The 27,322-nt window shown below is 39.7% G+C and overlaps 1 protein-coding gene across 1 annotated transcript; it reads left to right on the top strand.

Annotated features, from left to right (window-relative positions):
- Nucleotides 1-1,438: 1,438 nt before the first annotated feature.
- On the top strand, nt 1,439-27,046 carry SLC15A5 (solute carrier family 15 member 5). The gene is made up of 9 exons (XM_058023529.1): nt 1,439-1,775; nt 3,385-3,607; nt 7,229-7,398; nt 9,245-9,465; nt 12,202-12,388; nt 14,892-15,080; nt 19,209-19,340; nt 26,013-26,121; nt 26,902-27,046. Exons 1-9 carry the CDS (start codon nt 1,439-1,441, stop codon nt 27,044-27,046), a joined length of 1,713 nt encoding a protein of 570 aa, XP_057879512.1.
- Nucleotides 27,047-27,322: the final 276 nt, after the last annotated feature.

Genomic DNA, 27,322 nt, shown 5'->3' with positions numbered 1-27,322 from the left:
CAGCTGTTTTCATCCCCAATTGAATGTCTCTGAAAACTATGAGGTTTCTGCTGTCTGAGTTCTTGTTTTAGACTTGTAATAGGTTAAAAGTATATTTAATTTTAGGAAATAACCTAGTACTATTTAGATTTAAGCTTCAGAGATTTCAGGCTTTGTGTCTGAATCGTGATTTTTTTATTTTTGTAATCTTGGACCCTTTACCCACACTGGTTATATGCTTTTGTGTTTCTGTTTTGTGATGTAGTAGTTCTCGTATTCTAAATAGACCTGAAGAGGCCAAATTTGAGTAGCTATAAGGACAGATGGAAGCAAATAACTGAGCCCATGTCTCAAAAAATGCCATCAGAAACACTGAGAGCTCTGTTCAGAGTATCTGACCTGGTTTTCCACTTCCTTGTAACTTGTGCACGCATTTACATTTGCACAAGACAGATGTGGGATGTTTCCAGCTGTAAGTGGGAGCATTTAGATCAGGTGTTAGTGATCTTAATGAGCTCCACAAAATGCAGAAGCTGACCTGGGAAATCAGCAGACTTTGCTGTGGATAAAGTAGCAGGAACATTATAAATCACTGTGAGTTTGGCTCTTCCTAATTCCCTTTCAAGGCTGTGATAGCTTTTGTTTGATATGAAAGAAAACACAAAAAATTTCCTGTGCCCCTGCACCTTCTGGTGTATGGTACCTATAGGGGAGAATCTGCCTTAGGAAGCAGTTTTGGACTAGGCTGTTTTTAGGTTCCTCTTTTTTCTTTTTATTATAAAGTCAACTTACTTTATTTTAAAATTTGTTTTTTTAACTTAAACCTTGTAGCATTGCTTATTTTTATAATTACCTTTATCTGAATTTCAACCAGAAATAGAAAGAAATAGCGCAATCATTTGATAATGTTAACCTTAAAAAAAAATCCCTGTGTTTATCTACTTGCTGTTTTTCACTTGTTGCCTAATTAAAGTATTGGATGGTTTTAACCAAATTATTTTCTCAATCTGTTATTTGAATTCTGCTGAAAATGTTAGCTTTTGTGTGTTTAAACCTTTATCTTTAAAATACAGATTGAGTTTAGCATACAGTATTGGATTCACATTATTTAATAGGTAATATAATTCTGGGGGGAAAAGAATCTCTTTCACCCCAAGTGAAATAATTAAACTACTTAAATTCCTAGTGTTGCTGTGTTCAGAAGCTGAGGTGCTCATGTAGTTCTTTGATTTTTTTGTTTGTTTGTTGGTTGTTTTTTTTTTTAATTTTCTTTGATCCTATGTGTAATATCTCAAAAGTGGCAGGTGCCCTAAGAAATTGTAGTAGCAGAGTGTGGAATTCAAAGCGAGACTCGTACCAGTCTGCTAATGACAGTGGAGGAGCACAGAGGTGTACCTGTAACTCAAGCTGATCTACTAAAAAAAAATTTAAAAAAAAAATAAAAATAAAAAAGACCGGCATGCCTGCTGCAGACACACAGGAGAAGGGGTTTGTGAACCACATGGCCGACATGGAGCAACGAGCTGGGAAGGAGCCTGAAGGGGAGAAGAAGCTGCACGAGGCCGTGTGCGTGCTGCTGGTGGAGCTGTGCGAGAGGTTCACCTTCTTTGGCATCGTCTGCAACATGATCCTCTTCTGCACTGCCAGGCTGGGCTACCCCAGCCACCAGGCTGCCATGGTCAACATGTGCTTCGTGGGCACCTCCACGCTCACCCCAGTGCTGGTGGGCTGGCTGGCAGAGTACCTGGTGGGGAGGACCAAGCTGGTGTGCATCTGCATGCTCCTGCACTTCCTAGGTGGGTGACTGCGCCGTGTTCTGCTGCTTCTCTTGTAGGAATGTGCTCTTGAGCATGGTGTTGGGCATCTCCTCTAAGAGCTGGTTACTCAGCTCCTCCTCTGCAAAATGCACTGCAGTGTTTTCACCTTTGCAGCTTTCGGTGAGACAAAGCAGAGTTTGTGTGTGCATCCTGTGTAGCTGGTGCACAATTTGGCTGCTCTGAAACGGCTCAGCTGCTGGCAGCAAGGATGCTCAACTCTTAAAGTTGGTCCCTAAGGTTATCAGTGTTTGGAACAAGTGCCAGGCTTCAGTCAGAGAGAAAATTCTAACTCCTAACTGCTTTCCTGCTGTTAGGAGTAAGATAATATGTAAAGGTGCAAAGGACTTTTGTATTTGGACAAGAGGAAATGTATTTAAGAATACACCACTATAAACAAACTTTGCCTTAAGTATCCTAATACCTGCACTGAGGGGCCTGCCTGCTGTTGGCATGTTCTGAACCTTCCCTGAGTATTATTTTGAGTGCTTTTTACAGAAAAGGCACTTCTCAAACAAAATCCACCTGTTCTGTAGCAGCTAGGGCATCTCCCATGCACTGTTTTGGCCTACCACTGTAGGGCACCTCCCAGCACAACCTGTCAAATTAAACCAAGTTGATAGAAATGCTTCTTGCTTGCACCAGTTGTTGAGCAAGTCTGATTTCTACAGTACCCAGCCATATTGGTTTTTAGACATGCAACAAAGAAACAAAAAAACCCCAAAAAATCTGAACATTCCTGAAATGTTCTTGAGCTGATTGCAAAACCATTTTTCAAGCAGTCTGGAAAAATGTTTGCTGTTGTGTTCCACTGTTTCTCCTTTGGTGTTCTGGTTTAAATCTTTCTGCCACTTTTCTTTTCAGTGCTTTTCTTAAAGTAGAAGATTGGAGACACAAACACAATTTGATGGATTTGTGTATTGTTTTAACTAGAGCATTTCTTCCTTTGGAGATAAATCATTAAACATTCCTGATAAAGTTTAATGCACAGTCATAGGAGTGGCTAATACTGGTGGTGTTGAAACACCAATATATTTTAAGCTTTAAGTCCATTAAAACTTGAAAAATTTACAGCTGACTAAATATGAAAGACTTGCTTTGCAGACTAGAAGAGGCAAATGCAATTTGTGGCAGTGCTTCTATAGCTAAATTTTCTGAATATCATCTTTTCTATGAAGTTGCTACAGAAAGAAGAATTTTTCCCACAAAATTTTTGAGAATTTATTTCTTAAATTATGATTCCTATTACAATTCTGGGGTTTTAGAAGAAAAAAAAAAATCTACACTCCACTGTGGGTTTTTTTGTGGGGTTTTTTTATTAATTGGTGGTTCAGTAGATAGAAGAACCTGAGTCCTTGCAAGCACTTCAGAGGAGGTTTGGTTTCTCAAAGGTCCAGAGTGGTATGGCTTTACATAACAACCAAAATTTTCTACCTCTCTACAGAATTTGCCTCTACACTTTTCTCTTGTTTATCTTTGATTTTCAATCTCTCCTTTCATACCTGCATAGAACATATCTGCTCTAAAAAAATACAAATCTTATTAATCTGGTTCCAATTCCCTTCCAATGACCATTTCCTTTCCATTCCAGGCACAGCACTGTTGCCTGTGGTGTCATTCCCCTTCGAAGACGTTCACATCGACCGACGACACGTCCTCCTCACCCTGCCCAAAAGGGAGCAGAAAATCGTGTTCTACTTTGCACTCCTCACAGCCAGCCTGGGAATAGGAGGAATAAGAGCCATTGTGTGTCCTCTGAGTGCCTACAGCCTGGAGGACTGTGGCCCAAAGGAGCTGCTTTCATTTTTCAACTGGTTGGTAATTTAGTGTTGGCTCAATATCTGTCTGGAGTGGTAGAGCATTGCCTTGAAATTCAAAGGTTCTGTGGGGATGGTGGGTTTCATGTTTTGTTTCTAATGGCAGAACTTTGAGATTTTGGAAGAGATTCCAAGAGTTAAAACTCTTCCTGGCTTCTTCCTTTTGCTCATAATTGATAATCTATTTTGGACACCTACAGAAGTGCTCAGTCAGAGTTTTTAGGATTAAAAAAATTGCCCAAAGATTCAAAAGACTGGCTAATCTTTTTGCTGTTGGAAGAAAATATTCCATTTAGTTTTCTGCCTTTAATATGGCTATGCTTTTAAGATATTTTTCTGTCGCTCCCTAAGAGTGTCAGAATTCAATGATAGATTGAGATTTACATCAGGTTTTTCAGCAGTAGACTACTGGTTTGCTGGAAGTCAGGGTTGTGAGTTGTCTCATGCTAAACTCAGTTGTAGGGATCTGCTGTATTATTTCAGCTTTGCTGCTGCCAAGTTCTGGCATCTGATAAACCACTTGGCATTTGTATTTTGGTTGATTTTTTTTTCCCATTCATAGCAGTAATTGCTCCTAAAATGGTTCTTAAAATCAGGGTTTGGATTTTTATTTTTTTTTTTTGTATTAATTATTTCTTTCTCCATGCATCAGGGAGGTAATTTTCGATAGTTTGTTTGCCCTTATTTTCCCCTTCTGTTGTCCTATAGAGTGTGCTATATTTTCTGGTTAAACCATGCAGTGGGGCTCCCCATATTTCTCCTTCAAGGCAGGGTGAAAGAAAGCCCTAAACTGCCCTTTTTTTTCTCCTTTACATGCATGGTTATTAAAATAAAAACTGAGAACATTTACATATTAACAATACAATGCTGAAGAATCAATGAAGATCTTGGTGAATCAGGTCTCTCCTCCTTTGGGGATGGCTTTCCTGGCTATTCTTTTTTCCTTCAATTATGTTAATATCAAGGAGTTTTGAATTAAATCCAAACTTCAGTGAATAAAGTAACTTTACCAAAGGTGGATGAGACTTTTTAGTTCCTTAGAGCAGATTCTGCCTCCTTGACCTGCCCATAGCAGAGAAGAGGAAACAAAAAATCCTTCCTTTTTACTTTATTCTGAGTTTTAATCCTTAATTAGCAACATCATTTTGATTAAATAAGACTCTGGGGGATTAAGACTGGAGAGCAATCAGTTGTTCTGAAGGATAGCTCTGGAGAGTTTATTGTACTGTGGTCTTAGCCATTCAGAATTGTGTTTAATCAAAGTGACATTTCTCAGTGTTGATTACAAAGGAGATATAATATGAATAAAAAGTTCCTTGGGGGAATCCAAATGGGTCAGTTCTTGGAACTTTGGAAATATCAAGAAAGACACAAGTGCGTTTCAAAAAAATTTAATTTTTGTACTGGCACCCGAGGAGGGGCTATGGAACGCAATCTCAAAATTTAGAAAAATGGGAGGTACATTCTGAGCATTTTTAATCTAATTAAAACCCTCAGAATGTAATCACTTTTTCTTGGTAGCCTGTCCTCTCTTGGTGGGTGTTTGTAATGAGATTTAAATTAAAAATTATATAAAATAGGATGGCATACTCTTGATGAGTTTGAGTCTGGTCTTATCAAAGTTCTGTTTAAACAATCAGAATTATTGAATTAAAGATTGGGTTAAAAGTCCTGGTATTTACTTGTTTTCTAATTCAATCCTTCAAGAAGATTGCTTGGCACATCTTACAGCATGGTTCCAAGCTGCAGTATGTACTGTGGCTCTGATCTTATAAGTAAGTAGAATATATCAATCCTAAGTGAAGAAGCAACTTGAATTCTGTTGGATTAAATTTTTCTAGGTCCTTCTGCATTTCCAGGGTTAAGGTTATGGACTGGTTCTGTTTTGCAGGAGGATAAATACGTTCTGTCTGTGGGGGCAGAGAATGAGAGCAAAGGGTACAGAGAGAATGGGCAGAGCTGTATCTTGTCTTACAGACTTGTAAAAAACTGCAGAGACTGTGAGACAAATGGTGTTTTCCACCCTCACTCTCTCTGTTTTGTTTCCACATATTGCAGATCAATTTCTGTCATTTTCTCAATTTATTTTACTTTGACTTTTTAATAACTTTTCCTACTTCTTTGGGATTTTTTCCCCTCACTTTGTTTTTGCAGAGAGCTCCATAGTGGTACTGAGAAAACTGACCTCCTCCTGCCAAGCAGTATAAACATGAACAATAATTTTCAATAAGAACCACCTGGATGTTACTTCTTTAGTTTTTCACCACAAATGCATTTCTGTGAAATGTTTAATGGGCTTGTAGCATTTAAGTTTATATCTGCATTTCTGTCATAAAGTATGTTGCTATACAGCAGTGAAAATGAAAGTGCTCTCCTGTTTTTCCTGCTCTTCAGGATTTTCTTTGGAAGCTCCTATTTCCAGCCAAACACTCGTAGAGTCGTGAAAGATGTCAGGACCTTGGGTAGCTCAGGCACAACTCTAAAAAGTTTGGAAAACAGCCACTGAAGCTTCTGACTTAATAATTGTCAGTTAAGAATTGATTCAAAACTTGTACACAAGTTCTGGCCAAATGAGTCATGTAATTATATTTTCTAAAAGCTTTAGTTGGATGGGTCAATATTTTTATGTATGAAATCCCTCCAACTGTATCATCATCGAGTAGCATAATTCCAAATCTTTTGTCACTGAGAAGATAATTCCAGATTCATTAGCCCAAACACTCAAGTTCAAACAGCATGCATGATGCAGAAGTGGCACTGAACAAGAAAATGAGCTTTTCTTCTTCCAGTAATATGTATTAAGCGTTATAATTGTGTATTTCACCTTTAAAATGAAACCATTTTGCTGTAGTTCCAGCAAAGGCAGAGGAATATCTTCTTGCAGTTGCTTCCAGACTGTAATCTTGGACACACTGGGACAGTACTGCTCAATAATTGTGCTCTTTTCAGGGGTTCCAAACTGCAATAGGCCTGCCACTACTGCCATCTGCCTCCAGGAATGTGTGATTTATCCTTTGGATGCCTTCTGTGATTAGGAGGGGCTCAGTACTTACTTGGGAAGCACCTCTACTACAAATTACAGTCTCAGAGAAAATTATGGAGGGGAAACTCCTTATCAAGATATTCCAGAAGCCAACAAAAATTCAAGCTGAGCCTTGCAACTAATAACTGATAAATCAAATTTTAATATTTCTTGCATTTTTTAACATTTAATATTTCTTAACCAAAGGGTGGTGGCATTAAGACATTTCTCTCTTAATCTTGAAGCACAGGATTGGATGATATTTCATACACAGAACTTGTTACCAGATATTAAATGTGTAAATGGTAAATGTTGATGTATTTAATTAATGTCACCCACAAGAATATTTCCAGTACCAGACTGATAATTTGTTCAGCTCCGCTGCCTTAGTACCCTTACTTTAATCATATACCTCTTGGAGCTGAGACATTTGAGTGAAAATCTGTTTTAATTGCTGTGCTAATGTGTGCATGGTACTGATGCTGTCCATGATTACTATACTTAACCATGCCTTTAATTGGATGTTTTAATCTTCTGTAAAAGCTTTTATATTATTCAGCCTCTCCACTTTTCTCTCTCTTGTCTGTGTGCTCCAGGTTCCACTGGCTGGTTAACTTGAATTCAGCAGTGGTCTTTGTCAGCATTTCTTACATCCAGCAGTCCGTGGCCAGGAACCTTGGCTTTCTTATCCCATTTGTGTCTGGGCTTATGGCTATGATCACAATTCACATGGTTCGGGGTGAAATGATTTACAAACCCAAAGCAGGTAAGAGGCAGCTCTGTCTCAGGAAGCATCTTCAGAGATTGCTTTCACAGAAAATATTGATTTGCATCTCTAAACTATTAATTCTGTAACTCTGCCCTGTTTGGTGGTAGATCCTTGGGGCTTAGCCCTCCAAAATCTGCCTGTGAGAAATTCTGTTCATCCTCTGGAGATTCAGGGTAGGCTGTAATAGTGGGAAGCAGTCTCTGGTAAACTCATGGTTGTTTTCTGTCATGTCAGGGCATGTACCTTTGCCTGTGCAGGAAGAGATGTAACATGCCTGCTGCTGGTGGAATTGATCTTGTCATGTTTTGTTCAACCTTTTATCTGCCCAGCCCCTCACATTCCAAAGGAAAGGAGATGACCATGACAATCTTGAAGACCAGGTCAGATGAGCCAGGACACAGCTGAGCTGCTGCTTTACTGACTCTGCTGGGCTCATCATGGGGCACTCAGTGCATCTTCTGGTTTCAAACCTGACTGGGTTCAAACCCTTGCAGAGCAGTAGCACCCCATCACTGCTTCTTATTCCTTTTTTGTGTGTGTCCAATCTACAGTGCAAAGCAAAACAACGTTTCTCTAACTTAAATCTCATTACAAGCTCTGCCAATGAATTGAGCTAGTACCAAATTTCCTGTTATCTTTTATTTACTTCTGAAACTAACTCTGCTTTGAGAAGAGCCCCAAGTCCCACTTATTTTATGGTTAGCTTCTTAGTCAATTCACTCTGGAATTCTGCACTTTTTTTTCTTTTAGTCCTCAGATTTGCTCTTAAAATAATCTAAGTCTGAAACTTAAACATCACTTGCAATGAGTGGTGAGAATAGTTGCCAAACACAGTCCTGAAGAACCATAAAAACTCTACCAACTCTGTTTTCAGGTTTTGATTTGCTATTTCAGATTTTATTTTATAATGACAACATTCTTCAAGTTAATTCCACACTGTCAGGGAGTTTTAAATATTAGCTTATCTTATAAAATGCCCTTACTTAGTTATTTAAAGCAAGTACTTCCAATAGGTGCCAATGGATATTTCTAGAAAATAATTTCCACATTAGAGATAGTAGGGAGACATTTTCATTCTGCAATCTTAGTTCATTTGGGGTTTTGGAAAGTATTTATTTATAGACACTCAAATTATTGTAGTGCTTTAGCACTCAGCAAAACATAAAAGTGCCACAACCTCTATTTGTATGGATGGCAATTTGCCAAAGGTAAATGAACCTACATTTCCAAGCCTGTAGCTAACAGTTTTGTGCTCATTCTACTTTTTATTTCGTCTGAGAAACAAGCTGGCAATTCCTGAACCCACTAACCAGTCAATAAGTTTTAATATGTCAAGTACTAGTCTGGAAACTCCTCTTTTGTCCTGCATGCTACTTGGAAGACCTGAGATGATTATTCTGGCCTTGAAATTCATCCATGAAAATTCTCTCAAGTCTTCAACTGTTTTTTAAACTCTTTTTCCTTCTCACTGCCCTTCCCTTGCTACCAGACTTCGGCAGGCATTCAATAGAAATGAAAGTATGAGTTTCCTTTGTTTTTTACATGCTCAACCAGAGACACATGTGGTGTTGTGTTAAATAACTGGTAATGAAAGGAGCTCTTCTCTGTGGCTGTTGGACAGGATTGCTTCTGTAACAATTGAGTTGTGAACCAGCTGGGTTCAAAAGAGGATTTTTTAAAACAAATCCAGATTTATTACCTTTCCCCCTCCCTAAAAAGACATGAAGTTGAATATACCAGTGCTTTCCCTCCCAAAGTGTTTTGTCTCGGCTGATGTTTACCTTGACAGCAGGTGAAAGCATATCAATGCTCAGAGGTGTCTAACTTCTCTGACTGCTCGCAGGCAGCTCCCTGCTGACGGCCTTTGGGGTGATTTTCAGTGCCCTGAAGACGCGCTGCGTGCGCCAGCGCTACCTCGGCACGGCCGTGCCCAGCTGGCTGGACCACGCCAAGGAGCACCACGGTGGGCACTACAGCGAGACCCAGGTGGAGGGCACAAAGTCACTGGCCAGGCTCTTCCCCTTGTTCACCTTCCAGATTCTCTACAGGACGTGCGTCATGCAGGTGGGTACACAGATTTTAAACACAGCTCTTGAAATAGGCTCTGCCGCGTGTTTAGCACCGTCGACCTAGGTGTGCTTTTTCCTGGCTGTTGCTTTGCCAGCTGAGCAGCCTTGAAAAGTAGCTCTAATTGCCTAAGAATATACCTTGCTGTAGCCTCTGATCTCCTCAAATAATGAGAATTGACTTGGTCAAGACTCATTAAGAAACTTGTGTGAATGCTTGCTGCTATCTTGGAACCTTTTTACTGGCTGAACCATCTTGTGTGAGTCCTGCTTTCCTCGTGATGTAATAGCAGTTACCAGCACTGAGACTCAGGCTCAGTGTTCTTGAAAAACGAAATTTTCCAATGTGTTCCCTCACTTTTGCGGGGAGGTAGCAAGTCTTTATTTGCTGTTTTGGTTGCATGTTTCTCCTGCAGTTTTGACCTGCTTGTGTGGCTGCTGTACCTACAGTGGGAGTTTTGGGTGGGTTTCCAGTCCTTTCACAGCCCCTCTGTCAGGCTGTCCTGAGCAGGTGTGTGTGATATAAATGCAAATGTGTCAAGAAGCTCCTTAAGCTGACACAATTCCTTCAGATTCCTTTCTGTCTGGGTGATCCTGGAGTTGGAGGCAACTGGAATGATGAGTTTGAGCTAGCTTGGAGATTAATTTTTACTCCTTGGTGTTAAAATGCTGCTTAAGGAAATTCTTACAAATATGTGGCGTATACTGCTTCACTGACACTTCCTCATGCCATCATTCCATGTTCCATTCATCTGCCTCATTCTTTCTTCTCTTTCCTCCCCAATTCCTCCCTTCCTCCCAAAAGTATTGGAATTGGAGATATGGGGAAGATTTTGAGATGATCAGAGAATACAAATTTTTTGTGGAGTACAAATGCTTATATAGTATTTTATGAAGATTAGTAATGTTTTACGACAATGGTTGGGTTAATCATCACATGAACCTATACATATTACAACATCTCTTGCTTGCAGAGGTTGATGTAATTTTCTTTTTCTGGTCAGTCAGTCTGATTTAATCTCCTTGCAGTCTTCAAAGCTGTTTGTTCTTGCCAAGACTTCCTGTGATCAAACCTCTTATGCTAACCAGGTCCAAAGTCCATCATCTGTCTTGTGTGTCCCAATACAAAAGCACAAAAAATCCCAAGCAAACAAAAAGAAAATTCAAAATCAAAACCACACATACAAGACCAAGGTTATGCATTAGTGACCACATGAAAATTAAACTGATATTATAATATATCAAGTTGATTATAAAGTATTTATCTAGAAAATGCAGATGTCTTTCCACTGCTGAAAGAAGTTAATCCTTTGGCAGAATTTCCAAGAAGTTTAGGGCTCTTTCTCAAACTCAGATCAGTATCTTTTTTGTAAAGATTAATAGTATTTTCTTCATATTATTAAGTTAAGCTTTCAGGGCCTATGATTCATGTTGATGATATTTTAATTCCTATTCAAAAGTCAATTCTTATTCGCAATAGGCATTAGAAAAAAGGAACCAATGAAATTTGACTCAGTTCTAAACTTACATAGTTCTGTTTCTGTTTATTCTCCCTTTCACAATTTACATTTCCTTTTGGAGGTGGAACGTAGGTGAAAAATATTTTTGTGAAGGGCTAGCATTTGAATAATTCTTGGGCACTGAACAGACTCAGAACGGGTGGGGCTGGCTACGACCATTGATGAGAAATCCTACATGAGCTCAGTTAACAACTATACATTGATTTTTGGACATCGATAAAGCAGCGATATTCTCCCTGGGTTTGAAATCAGTGATCATATTGAAGAGTGTGCAGGATGCTGCAGGAATCCAGAGCTCAGTAAAAACAGACAGATTAAAGAAACCAGTTCTAGGTTGAGTTCTGTCATGACTGTACTCTGAATTGCTCAAATTAGAATTTCCCAGTCTGTAAAATACAGTGGATTATGGCTCCCTGCTGCACATGAAATTAGTTAATCAAGCTTCCTCCAAAAAATCCCAAACAAACAAAAAAACCCCACTGAAAATTCTGTAAATCTATTGACAGAAGCCATCTGGATTTTGATTTTACACTTTTTGATAAACTCAGCAGCTGTTTTGTATAACCTCACACAGATAGGAGAAATAATTTGCTTTTTTAGTGAGAGAGTCTTACAAAACTACTTAATTGTGTACCCAGTTGGCTGCCACTGGGTTCCTCACCTTCTTTCTGTCTTTGGTTTTCAGTTCCCCCAGGTAAAAGGAAATCCTCCATGGGTGCCCTGACTGTGAGTTGCACTAAGCTGGCTCTAAGGCTGTACCCAAATCTTCATTCCCTGTAGCTTTTCAAGTGCTCTTACCTTGAGCACAGAATCATAACCCTGTGCCTTGCAATTCTAAAATTAAATCACTCTGCATTTTGCTATTTCAAGATTCTGATCTGTTAAACACTGTCTGGGTCAAGTGACTGAAGTTTTGGGTGGAATTATTTAGTATAATGGCTGATGGCTCTAAATAGGGGTGATCAAACAAACTTTTAGACTGTTGCTTAATTTGTGAAATGTAGGATAAAATCTCATAAACGGGAGATGTTATGTTCTGGCAGAGAGCAATCTTGTAATTATCTAAAAGGCTTTCTTCATGAATGCTCATTCTTTTTTTGCCAGCAGGTATTTGGTTTAATGTGATTTCTTCAGAAGGAAAAACTTGAAGAGGTTTCCAAAAATGAAAAAGTGAAAATCTTATCCATGGGTTGTGGTTTTATCCTTCAATACAGATTCCTTCAGGATATTATCTCCAAACCATGAATTCCAACCTGCACTTTGGTGGATTTGTCTTGCCAGTTGCAGCAATGAACGTGATCAGCATCGTGCCCCTTCTGATTCTTGTTCCTATTTTGGAGTGCATTAACTCCTGGCTCTTTAGCTCCAAAGATACTGGACATTCTCCAACAATTTACATTGGTATGTGAAAAGCACACGTGTTTATACAGCTTTAATATGTTTTCTGGGTTTGAAAGAGAAATTTCAGTGTGATGGATGATCCTAGACAATTATATCTGACTATAAATGTTAACATGGATTTGTTTGGGACGATGCTTAGAAGTAAAAGTGTTTCAAAGAAATTATTTAAAAAAACACAGTCCTTAAACTTCAAACTATTACCTTTCATAGATACTCTCATTAAACTTCCTACATTTTTTATCTTCCAGTCTGCATTGCAAACCTCAGATGAAAATATTTATAAACTGCTATTTTCTCAGTGTGCTGCTATTAATTCAGTGCCCCATGGCAGGCAGCACAGTGAGTACTGACACACACAGAGGTATTAATCTGACTAAATTAGCCTAATTAAGAGTGTTATTAAGTTTTATACAAACCAGAAGCATATAACACAGCAGGTTGCAATTAGCCTAGTTTTTAAAATAACATCTGCATTAAAGCACAAAAAGCACATTCAGATAATCATTTTCCTTTAAACCATGGAAATTTCAAGTTAGTATTAATGTTCTATCCTGTTATGTTGAACAGCAGTAGAATATATGCAGTAGTTTGTTCTTAATAGGTTCATTTATCAAAATAGCCTCCTGTTAGGGGTGATAAACTACCTGAGGCAGAAAAATACCTGTGAGTACAGGCAATGGCTTCAGATATCCAAGTATATGACTGCACCTGCAAGTGTGGTAGACCTCTAAGTGCCAATATTTTTGCCAACAGTTAATTAGGTTCTCAATTATTTTCAGCAACAAAATTGGAAGTATAAATAGGCAGTTGGTGTTAAGCCAGCCTATAACTATATTTTAATTCAACTCTTGCAAAAAGAAGAAATTTAAATAGTTTTCTGGAAATGTTCAGCATGTTAAGAATAGAAGTTTTCAAGGATAAACCATACAGACAACTGAAATACCTGGTTGCTCTGGGTCTACATAAAAACTGTAATCTGTTACTCTAGTTGTTGGTTTATTCATAAAGGTCCAATACAGTTCCTAGATGATATAAAGAACCTTGTCCTAGAATCACCCCTAAATATTACTGAAACAGCTTGTTCTCCTGTAAAACCCAAGCCTCAGTCATTCCAAGCCTCTTGTTTTAAAGAGGACTGAAGGGAGAAGAGTAAAGATGAAAACTGTACCTCCAAGGCTCTTGGTTTCTTCCTTTGCCTCTTAAAGTCTTGAAGGAAAAAAAAAAAAAAAAAAAAAAGCTGAAATTTTTGGGCACCCAGAGGTTCTTTTTTCTGAAATATATTGGCTTTTAGCAAAGGAAAATGCTCCAAGTTTGTTGCACTGCTCGGAATACTGAACTGCTGGAGGTTTCTTCAGTACCAACATAATGTTTCACTAGGAGAGCTCTTGCTTTGGATGACTGCAAGAAGCTCCTTGAGGGCTTCCTACCTGGCTTTGATAAGGTGCATTAGCCAGAAAATGCTGCTGAATTCCCTCCTGTCATCAATTTTCAAGCAATAATTCATTGATATTCTCATTAAGCACTAGAGGAGCCTAAACAGCATCCAAGGCCAAGTCAGGCAGGGGGGTAGGATTTTTAAAGCTGTGAACATACAGGAAAACTATGCTGGAATAAGGGTGTGAGAGTTTGGTGCTGAGGAGGAAACACAGAGGCCTGCAAGAACACAGCAAGGCTAAGACAACTTTAACTGTTTGAGTTTTTTATTCTTTTCTAAAAAACATGGACACTAAAAAAAGACAAAGTTTATATGTGTTATAAATATAATATGAAACAAAGGCTGTTGATGTCCAATCTATTAAGTGAAGCAATTGCCAGTCATGAAGGCTTGGTAAGAAAAAGAGAGTCTAAGAATTTGAGCCCAAACTGTCAAAAGCAACCAAATTCTCACATTATGGCTTAGAAATGTTGGCAAATCAGAAATTTAGTCAAAATCCATGAGAGCTCAAACCGTGAAAATTATAGATAATTCAGGTTCAGAGACTCACTTTCTTTGTGTTTTTCTTTGTTGAGAGGACACAACCATTTCATACTGCCAAGATCAAGAAATACAAAACAATATATTTTATTAGTATCCTCTTTGCAATGGGTGAAGTGTGGGGTAGTTACAATACATCTGAGTTTTGGAAGAATTTCCTTTGGTTCTATTCCTATCCTTTCTCTTATATTATGTGGAAGGACATTTGCCTCTTCTTTCTTTTCTCCTTCCTTTTCTCCCTCAATATGCAAAAAAAAAAAAAAAAAAAGTGAAAAGTAAAACGTTCTTCTTTGTGACTTTGGTGTTAAGAGAAGTTTTTCCTCTCTCATTTATTCTGAACTCTGACACTGTGTGTGTGCTAAGCTGGCGTCCTTTTGCCGCTCTTTATTTGTGTTGAGGTGTCCAGAGAAAATGATTTGGGGTGGGGGTAGGAAGCTTCTTTTGCATTTCTTAGGAGTTTTCGGCACTCCAAAGCCAGGATGGTGCTGTGAGAGCGGCCTTGGTGAATGCTCTGTGCTTTTCACCCAGTTGTAGGTCAGCTATCTGCTGCCCTTTCCGTGGTGGCTGCTGGCTTCTGCGAGATGCACCGCAAGCGCTTCCCCCAGGTGGAGCAGACTCTGTCTGAGGAGCTTCTCCTGGTCTCCTCCATGCCCTGCTTCCACCTGGCTCCTCAGTACATCCTGCTCGGAGTGGCTGAAGCCCTGGTGACTCCCTCCTGTGAGTAAAATCAAATGGGCTAAAGCAAAGGTGCCCTGGTTCTGTATCAGCTGCCTAAAAATAATTACTGTCATCTGATATTTTATCCCTGGCTCTCTTCCACGGGCTTAATGAGCAGATCTGTGCTTTACCTGCTTCAGAGAAGCATAATTTGTGTTGCTGGCTGGAGCTCAGGACAAGCAGTGATGTTCCAGATCAATGGGGAGGGAGCACAGCCCAGTCAGGTCCCTGGGGAGCACAATTCCCTGTTTGGTCCTGGGGCTGAACCTGCTTCGGGCAGACTGGATGAGCTCCTGAGACCCCTTCTGAGCTGTGATGATTTTATTGAGATGGAATAAAAACACACCTGAGAGCTGAGCTGTGGTTATGCTCTGAGACCACCTAAAAGGCCACAGCCAGAGCAAGGTGAAGCAATTTTCATTTTTGGGCCCAGCTAATGGAATTACTGCATGTTTTTCACTGGCACAGAGCATATGTGGGCAGGTAAATGGGACGGGTTAACCTGGTGTAGGCAGCTGCAAGGCTTTTGTTAGTGCTCCAACCAGGAGTCATGAGAACATGCCTCCCCAGATCCTCATGTCTTGCCTTGTGACATGGAGCCAGAGATAAACACTCCTGTTTTTCAGAGCTCAGCTTGTGCCTGCCATCCACACATCATGTAGTCATACTCTTGATTGTGAGTCTGAACCTTTTCTGCTTTCCATAATTTACTTTTCTGTGTCTGCACTGACATTTTTGAGGCTTGTTTTCTTCTGAGGAGCATGCAGAGTGCTTACCAGTGTTTTATCTTGCAGAGCTTTTAAAATAAAAAAAAAAAAAAGTTAGTATTATAAAAATAATCTCAGCAACATTAACTTAGAGACACAGGTAAAGTAATTGCCTGGCTGATCTCTACAGGCATTTAATTCTCTGGGTTGAGTGTCTCTTGTTCCAGTACAACCTCAGAAATGTTCAGGTTTGTGTTTAAGAGCGGGAAATAACTTCAATGTTTCAGCTTCATTCTTACACTGAGACTACCGAGAGCTGTGGGTCACAGGCTGTCATTAAAAAGGTAATTTTCCCTAGTTTTAAATACTTAGCACTTTCATAATGCCTCTTCATCTGATAGCTCTCAAGTACTTAACTGAGACAGGTTTCTAGGCAGGTAATTTGGTTTCTAGGTTACAGGCTAAGTGTAACTGAAAACTGTGACCTTCTCTGTTTAGCTTAACAAAAAAAAAGGTTAGGAGGTGACTTGCTTACAGTCTTCTCATGCAAAAGCAGGGGAAGAATATTGCTGGTAGAAAAAGGCCTTTTAATCTGGCACACTGGGACGCAACTGAGTCCAGTGACCAGCAGATTACATTAGCCTTTAAGAAAGAAATAAAACTCCATTTTAGGGCTTGTCTTCCTTTTTTCTTTTTTTTTTTTTTTTTTTTTTTATTTAAGACCTTTTTTAAAGGATTGTGGTTATAATTTCTTAGGAAGAAAAGCTGTCCTTCCCCATTTAAATAGGGATTAAGCATCGTGCTTAGAGCTGCAGTGAGAGGTGTGACTTAAGAACCCAGCTAAATGGGACTGAGTCTAAAGACTTGCAGATAAAAAGCTAAAGGGAGGTGCCTAAAATAAGATATTGCTGTAGCTGATGAGAAAGGAGGTCTGCATTCATGGTAAAATTTGGTTGCAGTGTGTCACAGAGTGTCTTGGCTGTGCAGGCAGGGCAAGCCAGCTCTCTGCAGTCTGAGAATTCCAGCTGCTGATGGAGAGGAGCCTGCTTATCCCCCAGGTCTTGCACTGGCTGAGGTTCACTCAACCATCCCCAGCCTCTGCATTCAGGCTTCTGACCTGAGCTCTGGCTTTCCACTTGAGTTTGCCTCCCAAACAGCAATTCAGTTCATTCAGTGAATCTCCACAGATGTCAGTGACAGCCCAGACCCTCACAGAGCTGTCCCACCTTTCCTGACATTTTACTGCCTTGCTTATGCAGAAGGTCAAATTCAGTCATTATGATAATTTACTGGACCTGAAAGTACATGATCCAAGCTGAGGAGGGGAATGTTCACTCCCTTAAGCAGAGGGAAGAAAGGAGATGGCTCATTTGTGAGGAGCTTGGTTAGAGATGTTAGCTTTGGCACACTGAGCTCTTTATTTTCATTAGGACCTCTCACATTGAGGTTGTTCAGCCTGGGAAAGAGAAGGCTTCAAGATGACTTAATTGTGTCATTTCAGTGCTTGACAAGAGCCTGCAAGAGAGATGGAGATTTTTTACAAGGGCATGGAGTGACAGGACAAAGGGAAGCTGCTTCAGACTGAGAGTAGGTTTAGATTGGATATCAGCAGGAAATTCTTTACTGTGAGGGTGCTGAGGCTCTGCCCAGGTTACCCAGGGAAGCTGTGACTCTCCCATCCCTGGCAGTGTCCAAGGCCAGGCTGAGCTCACAGTAGCCTTGTTTAGTGGAAGGTGTCCTTGCCCATAGCAGTGAGGTTGGAACTGGAGGACTTTTAAAGTCCCTCCCAACCCAATCTATTCTCTAATTTGGTCCCTGACACTTAAAACTGTGTTTATAAAACATATTTCATTATCTTGTTGATAGGAGTTTTGAATAATCTGCTTCAGGTGGCAAGAGCATCTCTTAGAATAATACCTGCCACTAAGCAAGTCTGAAAAATAAAATCAGGCAATGGTATTGCTCCCCTCCACAGGGCCGCAAAGTTCTCAGTCGCCTCTGACAGGCTGAATTTGTAACCCCAGCTTGGTTTAAAGCAGGAAAGCCACAGCTCTGTTAGTTAGAGGATATATTGGGGATGGCTTTGCCCACCAATAAATTGCAATGGTCTCCAGGGGGAAATGCAGCAGCTGTTCAACAGCTCCCAGCAGCACCGTGGGGAAAGGGAGGAGGGGAGCAGGCTATTGAAACAGCAGGGGTAATTTAGGTAAGTAGGATGCAATTACCCAGGCTGAATTTGACCAAGATGCATGTTTTGCACCCCTGCTTTTAGGAGGGAGGAAGAACTAGAAACTTTTAAGTCCTTTAGGGTCTCCAGTTAGCTGTACAGTGCTTCAGGCTGTGGCATCTACAGATGGTGACCCAGGCTCACCTGCTTTCTCTTGCCCTCAGGCTTCTGGTTCCTATTGAGAGTGAGGACAAAAACATTGTCTGTGGTATTATTTTCTTTCATATTTTTTGAGAGTTTTCAAAGCTCTCATCTGGACATCCAAATTAAGAATGGTGAAAAGTGTTGATTGCAAAGTTTCATTTGTATTCAGAGGCAACTCAGCATCCAAATAGGACCCTCTGCTGGCAAGTTTTTCAAGCTGGAGGTTATTCTAATTCAACAAATAAAGCATGTGGGGACAGTGGGAGAAAAGGTGTGGAGGAGAACTCAAAGAGTGAAATTAGGAAATAAAAGGTTTTGGTGGTAGTGAGAATTGCACAAAAAGAACAGCTATCATAAAGTCTTGCTGTTACAGCCAAATTACAGCTGGTGGGATTATTTATAGGCACCCATGGTACAGCAGCATGCTGCAGCTTCCCCTCTCCACCAAAGCTGTTGCTGCTTCTGGTTCAGCCTTCTGGGAAGAAAGTGAAGGATGAGGTCTTAAAAATGAGCAAGTGAGCTTGGGGATTGCACTCCAGGGAACAGGAGCATGGTCCACCCTACAGGCAAAGCAAGCTAACTGTCCAAATTAAGGCAGAGCTCTAGATTTTGGCGTATTTACCAGTGGCTGTGCTGCACTGGCTCTGAGATAGGAGGTCCTGCTGTTCTGCAATTAAATATCACATCCTTTGTCTTCATGCTTTACTGGCTGTGGTGGTGTTTCTCTGCTCTTGCTCATGCCTGAGGTTTTGAAAGGTGCGAGCAAAAGTCTGGGTAAAAGATGTTTCTACACTCGTGGAATACGGAGAGCTGTGTGTGGGTATTTTAGTACAGATATTCATTTAAGCAGTTCAGATGATGCTTTGTTACAGGGCGCATATTGACATGTTATAGGGTACATCTGATTGCACTTCTGCGCAAGTAATTCTCTGCATAAAATATAGAAATCACTAATAGAGATGTTAACCGTGTTCTACCATCTTTCTTTTGTTTTCTTATTTTTTCCTTTTTTTTTTTTTAACTTTTAACTGTTTCTGCTTCCTTCCAAAGGTTCCTTACTTTCATTCTGGCTCGCGCCTGAAAGAATGAGAGGGATTTCCATGCACTTTTTAGCTCTCTTTAATGGAGCTGGCTGCTTTGTGGGAGCTCTCATTGTTCAGACAGCCCACGCAGGCACTCAAGGTAAGAGTATGCTCATGGTGGGTGCTCCTGAGCAGTTTTCTAATATTATTGATTTGGAGAATCAGGCAGCAGAATTAAAAGAGATGCCAAAGTTGTATTGATTTGCTCTCACAATTAAGATGGAATTAAGATAGGAAATAGCCTTCCAGCTGTATTCATCCAATTTTAATGAGTCATCTTAGTTTTGATAGTCAGAGTAATTAGAGGATGGCATCTTGCAGGAAGTCCTCCTGTCCAATCTCTGTACTTCTGCTCTGGAAGACTGAAAATAAATTGGCTAGGAAGCACCTTTTTGTGTTCATGAAGGAGTACATTCATGTTGTTCACGCTTACATGGAGGCCTCTGGCCCTGAGAGCAAGATCTGAGCTTTAAGGAATGGGGAATATTCCTTTCTGTCTGTTCCAGGATTGAGGTTTCAGGGCTGAGGGTTTCAGAGCTGTCTGGGGAATTCACTCTCCTGGAGCCACTGGTTCCTCTGCCTTTGCCCAGCTTTGGGAGCAGCCAGGTTCTGTGGCAATGCTGGCTCACTGTGGGCTTGTTCTGCTGCAATTCCCACAAATCTTCCTGTTTCAAAAGGAGTTACTGCAGGTACAGCCTGTTGAGCTGCGTTTAGTGGAAGCTCAGAACTTGTTGTTCCTATGTTACTGACTTTCAAAATCAGCCAGGAATTTCTTAAAGTCATTTTTCCTTTGCTGCTGAATCTTTGTTCAATATAGAAAAGACTTGTTCCACAAGGAAATTTAACAAGGAAATCACTTGAGTTCTTGAACTGAGAGACAGGCCTCCCAAATTTGTTCACAAATTTGAAGTAGTCCCACTGCTGAAGGAATATTTGTGAAGATGCCGTTGACAAGCTCTGGTGGAACATTTACAGAGAATTTTTTATTAGAGACCACAACTGTTGGCCCTAATGCATGACACCACTGCAATTGGTGCAGGATTTTGTAACTGTTAATGGTTAAAGTTTTGGGTTCTTCTTTCCTTTTTTTCCTTTCCTTCTCTTTCTTCTACAAAGAATCATGTAACTTAAAACCAAGCAGAAATGGGTGTTTTGAAAGTGTGACAAGAAATTTTTATTCCGACTCGCAAGATCTGAACAAACAAATGATGCTCTGACACGCAGTCCTGTTTTTAAGTTAAAAATTCAATTAAAATTTTATTACAAGGTATAAAATGTCACCTGGAGATGGGTAAAAAACAGGAATGTCTGCACAAATGAATCAGGCAAAGAACTATAAGCCCCAAGCCCCAATCCAGTGTGGAGAACTGAGCTCCTTGAATATCCCCTGGTGGAAAAGGTTGTTTTTCATTATTGTGAGTTCAGTGTAATATGGGGTAAATTAAACAAACACTTTAAGACAGACTATATTGCTGATTTTTTTTTTCTCTTCCCCCCCCCCCCCCCCAAATATGGAAACTATTAATTTTTATGAGACTGAAATATTTAGTAAAACTGACATTTTACTGCAATTTGACTTTGGAAATTAAAGAATTGCAAAATAATCAAGCGTAATGTCAGCACCAAAATATTTTGCCTGTGTTGTTTCACTATTATGTAATTAATTTCTTTACTGAGTATTTCTGTACTCTGCGATAGAGGAAACCAATTTTTGCATTTGATTTTCAATTCAGTTGGTTTTTGTCTGGTTGGCTATCAAGGTGATTAATCCTTTTTTTGTGAAATCATTTAATTGATTCATAAAAAGTTTTTACTTGCCAGAAATACTGTTTTAACAGAGATGGTGAAACCAAGAAAGCTGACCTCTAAATTCTCCACAGGCTGCAGTTGCCACATCCTTTTGTTCAGGATTCTTGAGCAAACTGAAAAGTTTCCTGGCTGAAATATTCCTCACTCTTAGAAAGCTGGGTGGCAAACTTCTCAACTTTAGCTTTTCTTTTCTTTTTTTTTTTTTTTTTCCTTTTTCCAAAGCTGCCTTTGTGTAACTTTGTCAGACCCGCTGTTCCTGTGGGTGGAATTGACTGCACCATTATCCTGAGCAAAAGTCACTCTGGAATTTCCAAGGGAATCAGTGACACTCTGTATTCAGATTAAGATGCTGTGATGGGAATGACTGCTGCTAAGCAGGAAAAGTCCTCTGCAAAACTTGAAAAGCTTTAGGGAAAATCAAGTGGAAAATGCTTGGTGTTTGCTCTGCTTCTCTAGTTAGGAGAGTGTTAGAGTTTACTTTTCCTATTAATATGTAAACAACATATTACTGGGCTTTCACTTTTTATTTTTAAAAATAATTAGGATCTTACTGGGTATCTCTTTCTCAGTGTTCCTTGCTTGAATAAGATTAATAATTCCAAATTACCACACAATTCACAGCTTGCAAGTGATGGTGATGTTCCTGGGAGTTCATTTTTTGTTCTAACACTCCTCTGCTCATCCCAGGCTGTTCTCCTGCTGACTCCTGGGTCTCACAGTAGGTTTGGGATCAGACTTTTGGAGGTGGGGATAGACTATAGCAAAACAAAAAATGCATTTTAGTCTCCCTTTTGGTTTTCCCTGAATTTGGTAGGAAATGTTATACGTACAATTTTTATAATGGACAGCTTCTTACAGAGGACTTTGGTGCTCATTACAATCATATCTAACCCACTAGGTTTTAATAAATTTTAAAAAAATCTTTTTTTTTTTTTTTTTTCAATTTATTGAAACCTAGTGGCTGCCTAATGAACCCACGAAAGTTGACTGCTGTAGGGTACAAATTTGTGGCTTCTCAAGTAAAATTAAATTCCAATTACACAAATTGGATTTTTTACTGAATTTTTTACAGAATTTTACTGGTTTTTTTTCAGATCTGTTTAAAGAGCTTGTAAATATTCAATATGTGGACAATTTATGAAACTGGGAGTCAAGCAAACCAGCCAAAACTATTTTTTTTTTTCTTCCTAAAACAAAGCTCAGCTAATTTACTATTTTCTTTTATATTGGAAGAGCAAGTTCTTTCTCTTTTGCAGCAAGAGAGGATGGTGTAGATAAAATGGTTCTATGAGATTTAAGAAGGTTTAGTGAGTGATTCCTGGGCTATGGATGCTTTTGTCTTGTCCCATGATTCTTGTTTCACTGAAACCTGAGCCAAGACTATTTCTGGTTCTCCCATCTCCAGCACTGAGACCATGTTTTTCCATGTTCCTGCAGCGAAAGTAGATCCTCCACTGTGTATTTTGAAGTGTTGAAGCACAGAGGGTGTTGACAAAATTTAAACATTTTTATATCCTATTTTATGCCACTAGTTTAGAATTTTATTTGGGGTTTTATTGGCAGAGTTGATCAGATATCAGTCACAGTCAAAGCTGCATTAATCATTTTTAACGCATCTATGGAGGATGGTGTGAATATGATAAAATAAGACTTTTTTTAAAAAATCTGACGAGTGCAAACAGATGATGGGTGACAGTGATATTTTCAGTACAAGCTGGGAAACTGCTTTCTTTTGGATCCCTTACCTCTCCTAACATTTTAACGGAAGAAGATGCAAGACAAAACCTGTCCTCTTATGCCAATCATTTCAGAATACATTTCTCTAAAAATATTAATATAAATATGTAAGAAAGAAATAAAAATAAAAAAAGGTCAGAGGAAGGAAGCTGTCCCAGACACAGTTTTCCTGCTTGTATTTAGAGAATCACGGGGGGAGTTGTGGCTTGAGTTTGGGTTTTTTGGTTCTTTTTATCATTTTAGTCTAATGTGATTCTAAAATACCAAAGATGATAAAGCTAAAGGATATTTCTTGCAGTCCAGATGGTGGTGGCCACTGGTGCCTACTTAGCTAATAGGGATTAGAGGCAGAGTGAGACTTTAATTTGGATATGATCAAACACTAAATGTATGCCCCCTAAATTGATGAAATGAAGGAAGGCAATACAAGCCTTGTTAAAATATTAATTAATTTTGTTTTTATAGTCCTAGCATAGGTTGCAGGATAGCTGCAAAAATGCAGGAATGGTACAGGATTGAGTGACTAGTGACATTTGTTTTTTCTTCAAGGTTTTCCCCATAATAAAATTGGATAGTGCAAAAAATCAGCAAAATATCCTGGATGCCTCCCTGTGCAACTTTCCCTTGAGCTCTCTGAGGGTGCACCAGAGCAGCAGAAATGTTGTGTGCACTAGTATTTGTCTAAGACTGGCCCTTTGTAGGTTTTGTTCAATTGGCAGCAGCTCCTTGCTGTCAGTCACCCCCCAGAAACAGCCCAGGAAAGTTTTTGTCCATTTCTGCTTCACCTCCACCCCTGCCTGCCTTGGTAGGATCAATTGTTTCCTCTTGGTATTATTGGTACATTTGGTAAATTCTTGGTAAATTATTCCTTCCTCTTGGACTAACTATAGTATTGTACATTATTCCTTCTTCTTGGACTGAGTGATTTTGATGGAAATTTGATAGGACTCCAAAATGTCAGTGAAAGTTTACCAGGTGCTTTCTTTCCATGATTGCAGAGGGGACTTGAGGAACAGACTCTGCCTAGGCTTCGTTTTCCAGCTTGTTCTAAATTTGCCATAAAATACATAAGCAATTCACCTCTAACCAGTAGAGAAAAGTCTATTTAAAATAATGCACCTAAAGGAAACTTCTGTTTCTTTGTGGTGATTCATGCTTCTAGGTTTTCCTATTGTTGGAATGAAAATGGAAATCAGGAGCTTGTTGCAGAAAGTTAATTCCCAGTGAGCAATTATCTGTGTGACAAACCAACCTTGTAATTGCCGCTTCTGTTGGCAATCTCCACAGAAAAGAACAAGATGCACAGAGCCCACAGGCAGTATCTTTTGGGGGAAAAGTGAATTTTTAGCATGTTGCATGCTGAGGTAAGGAAGGGGAAGTGCTGGACTCTTCAATCACAGCAGTGCCCAGGGTGCCTAATTCCAGCAAAACCAAAAACTGGCCCTGATGTTCGTGGCTGAGGGTGAAATCCGGAGAGTTTGAACCCCGAAGGCAGCCAGCCTGCAGACAGCTTGTGGGAGGTGTTAGTGGGGTCAGGGTGAGAGCATCCGAAGGGATGAGTGAAGTTCTAGCACTGATGATCCCTGCAAGCAGAGGAGAGGCTTCTCTGCAAGGTGAGTAGAAGCAGATGTAAAATATAGTCCAGGTTTATCCCCTATTTCATGGGGAGGAAAAAAAAAATTAAAAGGAAAAGTAATGAAAGAAGAAAAAGGAGTGAGAAGTAATTATTTTTTGGCTGTAAGTAGGAAAAGGTTATATTAATTTTTGCTGCATCCACTGATGAAAATATTTACTGCAAGGATTATAGTCTGGATATCCTTGGAACTGCTGCCTTGTTCCTTGTTCCTCTGTAGAAGAAGGGACAACAAGCCTTGCTGTCCCTCTCTGAGAGGAAAAGAAAGCCTTGATCCCAGCTCTGATAGGAAAAGAAAGCCTTGATCCCAGCTCTTGGTTTGGACAGAGCAGGAAACTAGAGAGAAATTGTGTGCTGTATGGCAGCTGGAGCCTCACCATATCCTGCCTGGTTTTGTCCCTGCCTGTGCTGTTGATAATTTGGATTTTCCCAAGGCTCTCTGTCATTATCCTGGCCTCACTGTTTAAACACTGGCAAGTCCTAAAAGAATCAGGGAGGAGCAAGGATCTTTGACCCAGGCCATGGAGAAGTGGGAGTGGAATTCAGTGCTTTTCTCTGGTGCCTTTATCAGTGATAACACAGAGAATGGTGCAAATGGACCTTTGAAACTCAGAAGATACCAAACTGTTTTTATTAACTTTTTAAGCACATGTTTTGTGTTCAGGTTTCACTGTAAATGCCATTCCATGAGAAAGCTCCTGCAGCTAGCCCAGCAAGGTGAATAACCCAGCAGTGAGTGTGAGTTTTGCTCTGACAAGCTGCAGTGCAGACCCCCATGCATGATTTCTCTTTCATCACCTCCTCGTGCTCTGGCTCTGCCTTCCATTGGCCCCTGGGGGATGCAAAATGATGCAAAATGAAAAACTACCTGATTGTGAATGATGACAGTAAAAGTTTATAAGCTACTAAAATGAAGTTACAGCACCTAGGAGCTCAGAAACTTACAGTGTTGGATGATGGGTTTTTAAAACTGGCTCTGAGATAATGCTGTGAAAGAAAGGGAGCAGGCAGAGGTGTGGTGGTGCTGCTCTGTGATGGGCAAAAATGCAACATGAAATGGAGAGAACTGTGCAGGAGCTTAGGAAAACTGATGGCACCTGTCCTCTGTCAGTCCCGGGAGAACTAAAGGCAACAGCTCTGAAAAGAAATGTGTTTATAGCTCTAAGATGTGAAGGGAAGAGAAAAATGTAAATATGTCAATGTGCGTTTGGCAGGGTGTAATCCTTTGACTGGTGTCTCTCCTGTGCTGTGGAACTGCTCTTGGTCTCTAATTAGAAAAATATTTACAATCTAAGGATGGCAATCAGTGTGTAAAAGTGGCATTAGTGGCCACAGGATCTGTTAAGGCCATCAGGCTTTTACCATATAGCTGTGGTAAGAAGTCTGGTTTTCCTTCTTTCCCCATTAGCTCATTCAAGGGGTGAATTGCCACATTCCTGAGATGGGCAGGATTTGATACCAGACTCTCATGCAGGGAAAGGTGTCTTTGGACACACTGATGCTGCTGTAGCTCAGATCAAGGCTATGCTTTTAATCTAAATCTCCCAATGATCTCTGATTTGCATCTCCTGCTGCAAATGTCTCCTTCACCAGGCAGCTGGTTCCCACACTCGCTGCATGAGGGTAAATTGGAGAGGTTCTTCTTCTTCTTGGCTTCCTTAATGATGGTGAACACCCTGGGGTTCTGGGCCGTTGCACACAGGTACGTGTCAGAAAATGAAAGCTTGGTGTCTTGTTTGTAGGTGCATTTAAAAATTCTAATCAAATCTGCGGGACTAGTGTGTAATAAAGAATTGATAGTGATAGGTCACATGTGGAGAGGTAAAAAAAAAAAAAAACCTAAAGCAACTGATGTAATTAACCTTAAATAGTTAAAGGATCTTAATTCAAAAAGCCCTAAAGAAAGAAGAGCATTGTATTCTTACTTTCATCATATTCTTTCATCATATTCTTTCTGGAAAGGTGTTAATTTTTTGGCAGGGAGTTCAGATGGGAACACATAATTTTTCAATAATACAAGGTTTTAATTACTAAAAATGTCTTTTGAAATCAATTGTTTCTTTTTTGAAGAATAAGAATTCTTTGAGCAGGGAGGAAAAAGAATGAAGACTATTCAGATAAACACTGATTTAGGTGGGGAGGAAACAGACTTTAAAACTTGGAATAAGAAAAAATACACTAAAATTTCTCTGTAGGAACAAAGCAGTTAATTATTATTTTTTTTAAAGGATGCAGTATAGGTATTATTAACATCTGCACCTAGTTTGATACTTCTCATCCTGAAGTTCTGAAAGGCTCTAGGAAAATGCATATTTGCATTTTCCTATTTTTTTGACTGCCTTGAAGTCCAGGACTTGGAAGGCACTGTAACTTAGAGTATTATACAAGTATTCATATATTATATGAAAAGTTATACATAACAATGGGTGACGCTAATACTTTAAATGATGATTATTTTATTTTCCTTCTGTATTTCCCCCAGATACAACAATCTGCATGAGGATTGCACCAATGGGTTCAGAGGAGGTTTTCCTGGAGAAAAACTTTTGAAGCATGCAAAAGCCGTCAGGCACTATAATTCTGTCCTGGAAAGTTCTCCCATTTTGTCTCCTGTGGAGAAAACCTGATAGAATTTCACCCTGATAAAATTTCAACCCTAAATTTTGGTGGTTTTTATCCACCAGCTCTCTAAGGATAAATTACCCAGCGCACTTAAGTGGAACAATGTTCTGGTATTTATGAATTTTCTGGTGAATAATACTGATATTTAGAAGTTAACATAGCAATATTCATAGGATTTGGTCTTGAAGGAGGCTGCACTGTCATAATTCACGTGGAGGCCAAGGAAAACTCACTGCTTGCCACAGTTGGAGAGAAGATTTTAATCTTTATATGGAAAAAGG

The sequence above is a fragment of the Melospiza georgiana genome, chromosome 4, assembly GCF_028018845.1.
Source record: "Melospiza georgiana isolate bMelGeo1 chromosome 4, bMelGeo1.pri, whole genome shotgun sequence".
Lineage (NCBI taxonomy): Eukaryota > Metazoa > Chordata > Aves > Passeriformes > Passerellidae > Melospiza > Melospiza georgiana.
Note: the sequence above shows the minus strand (reverse complement) of the source record. Positions and strands in the feature narration are given on the sequence as shown.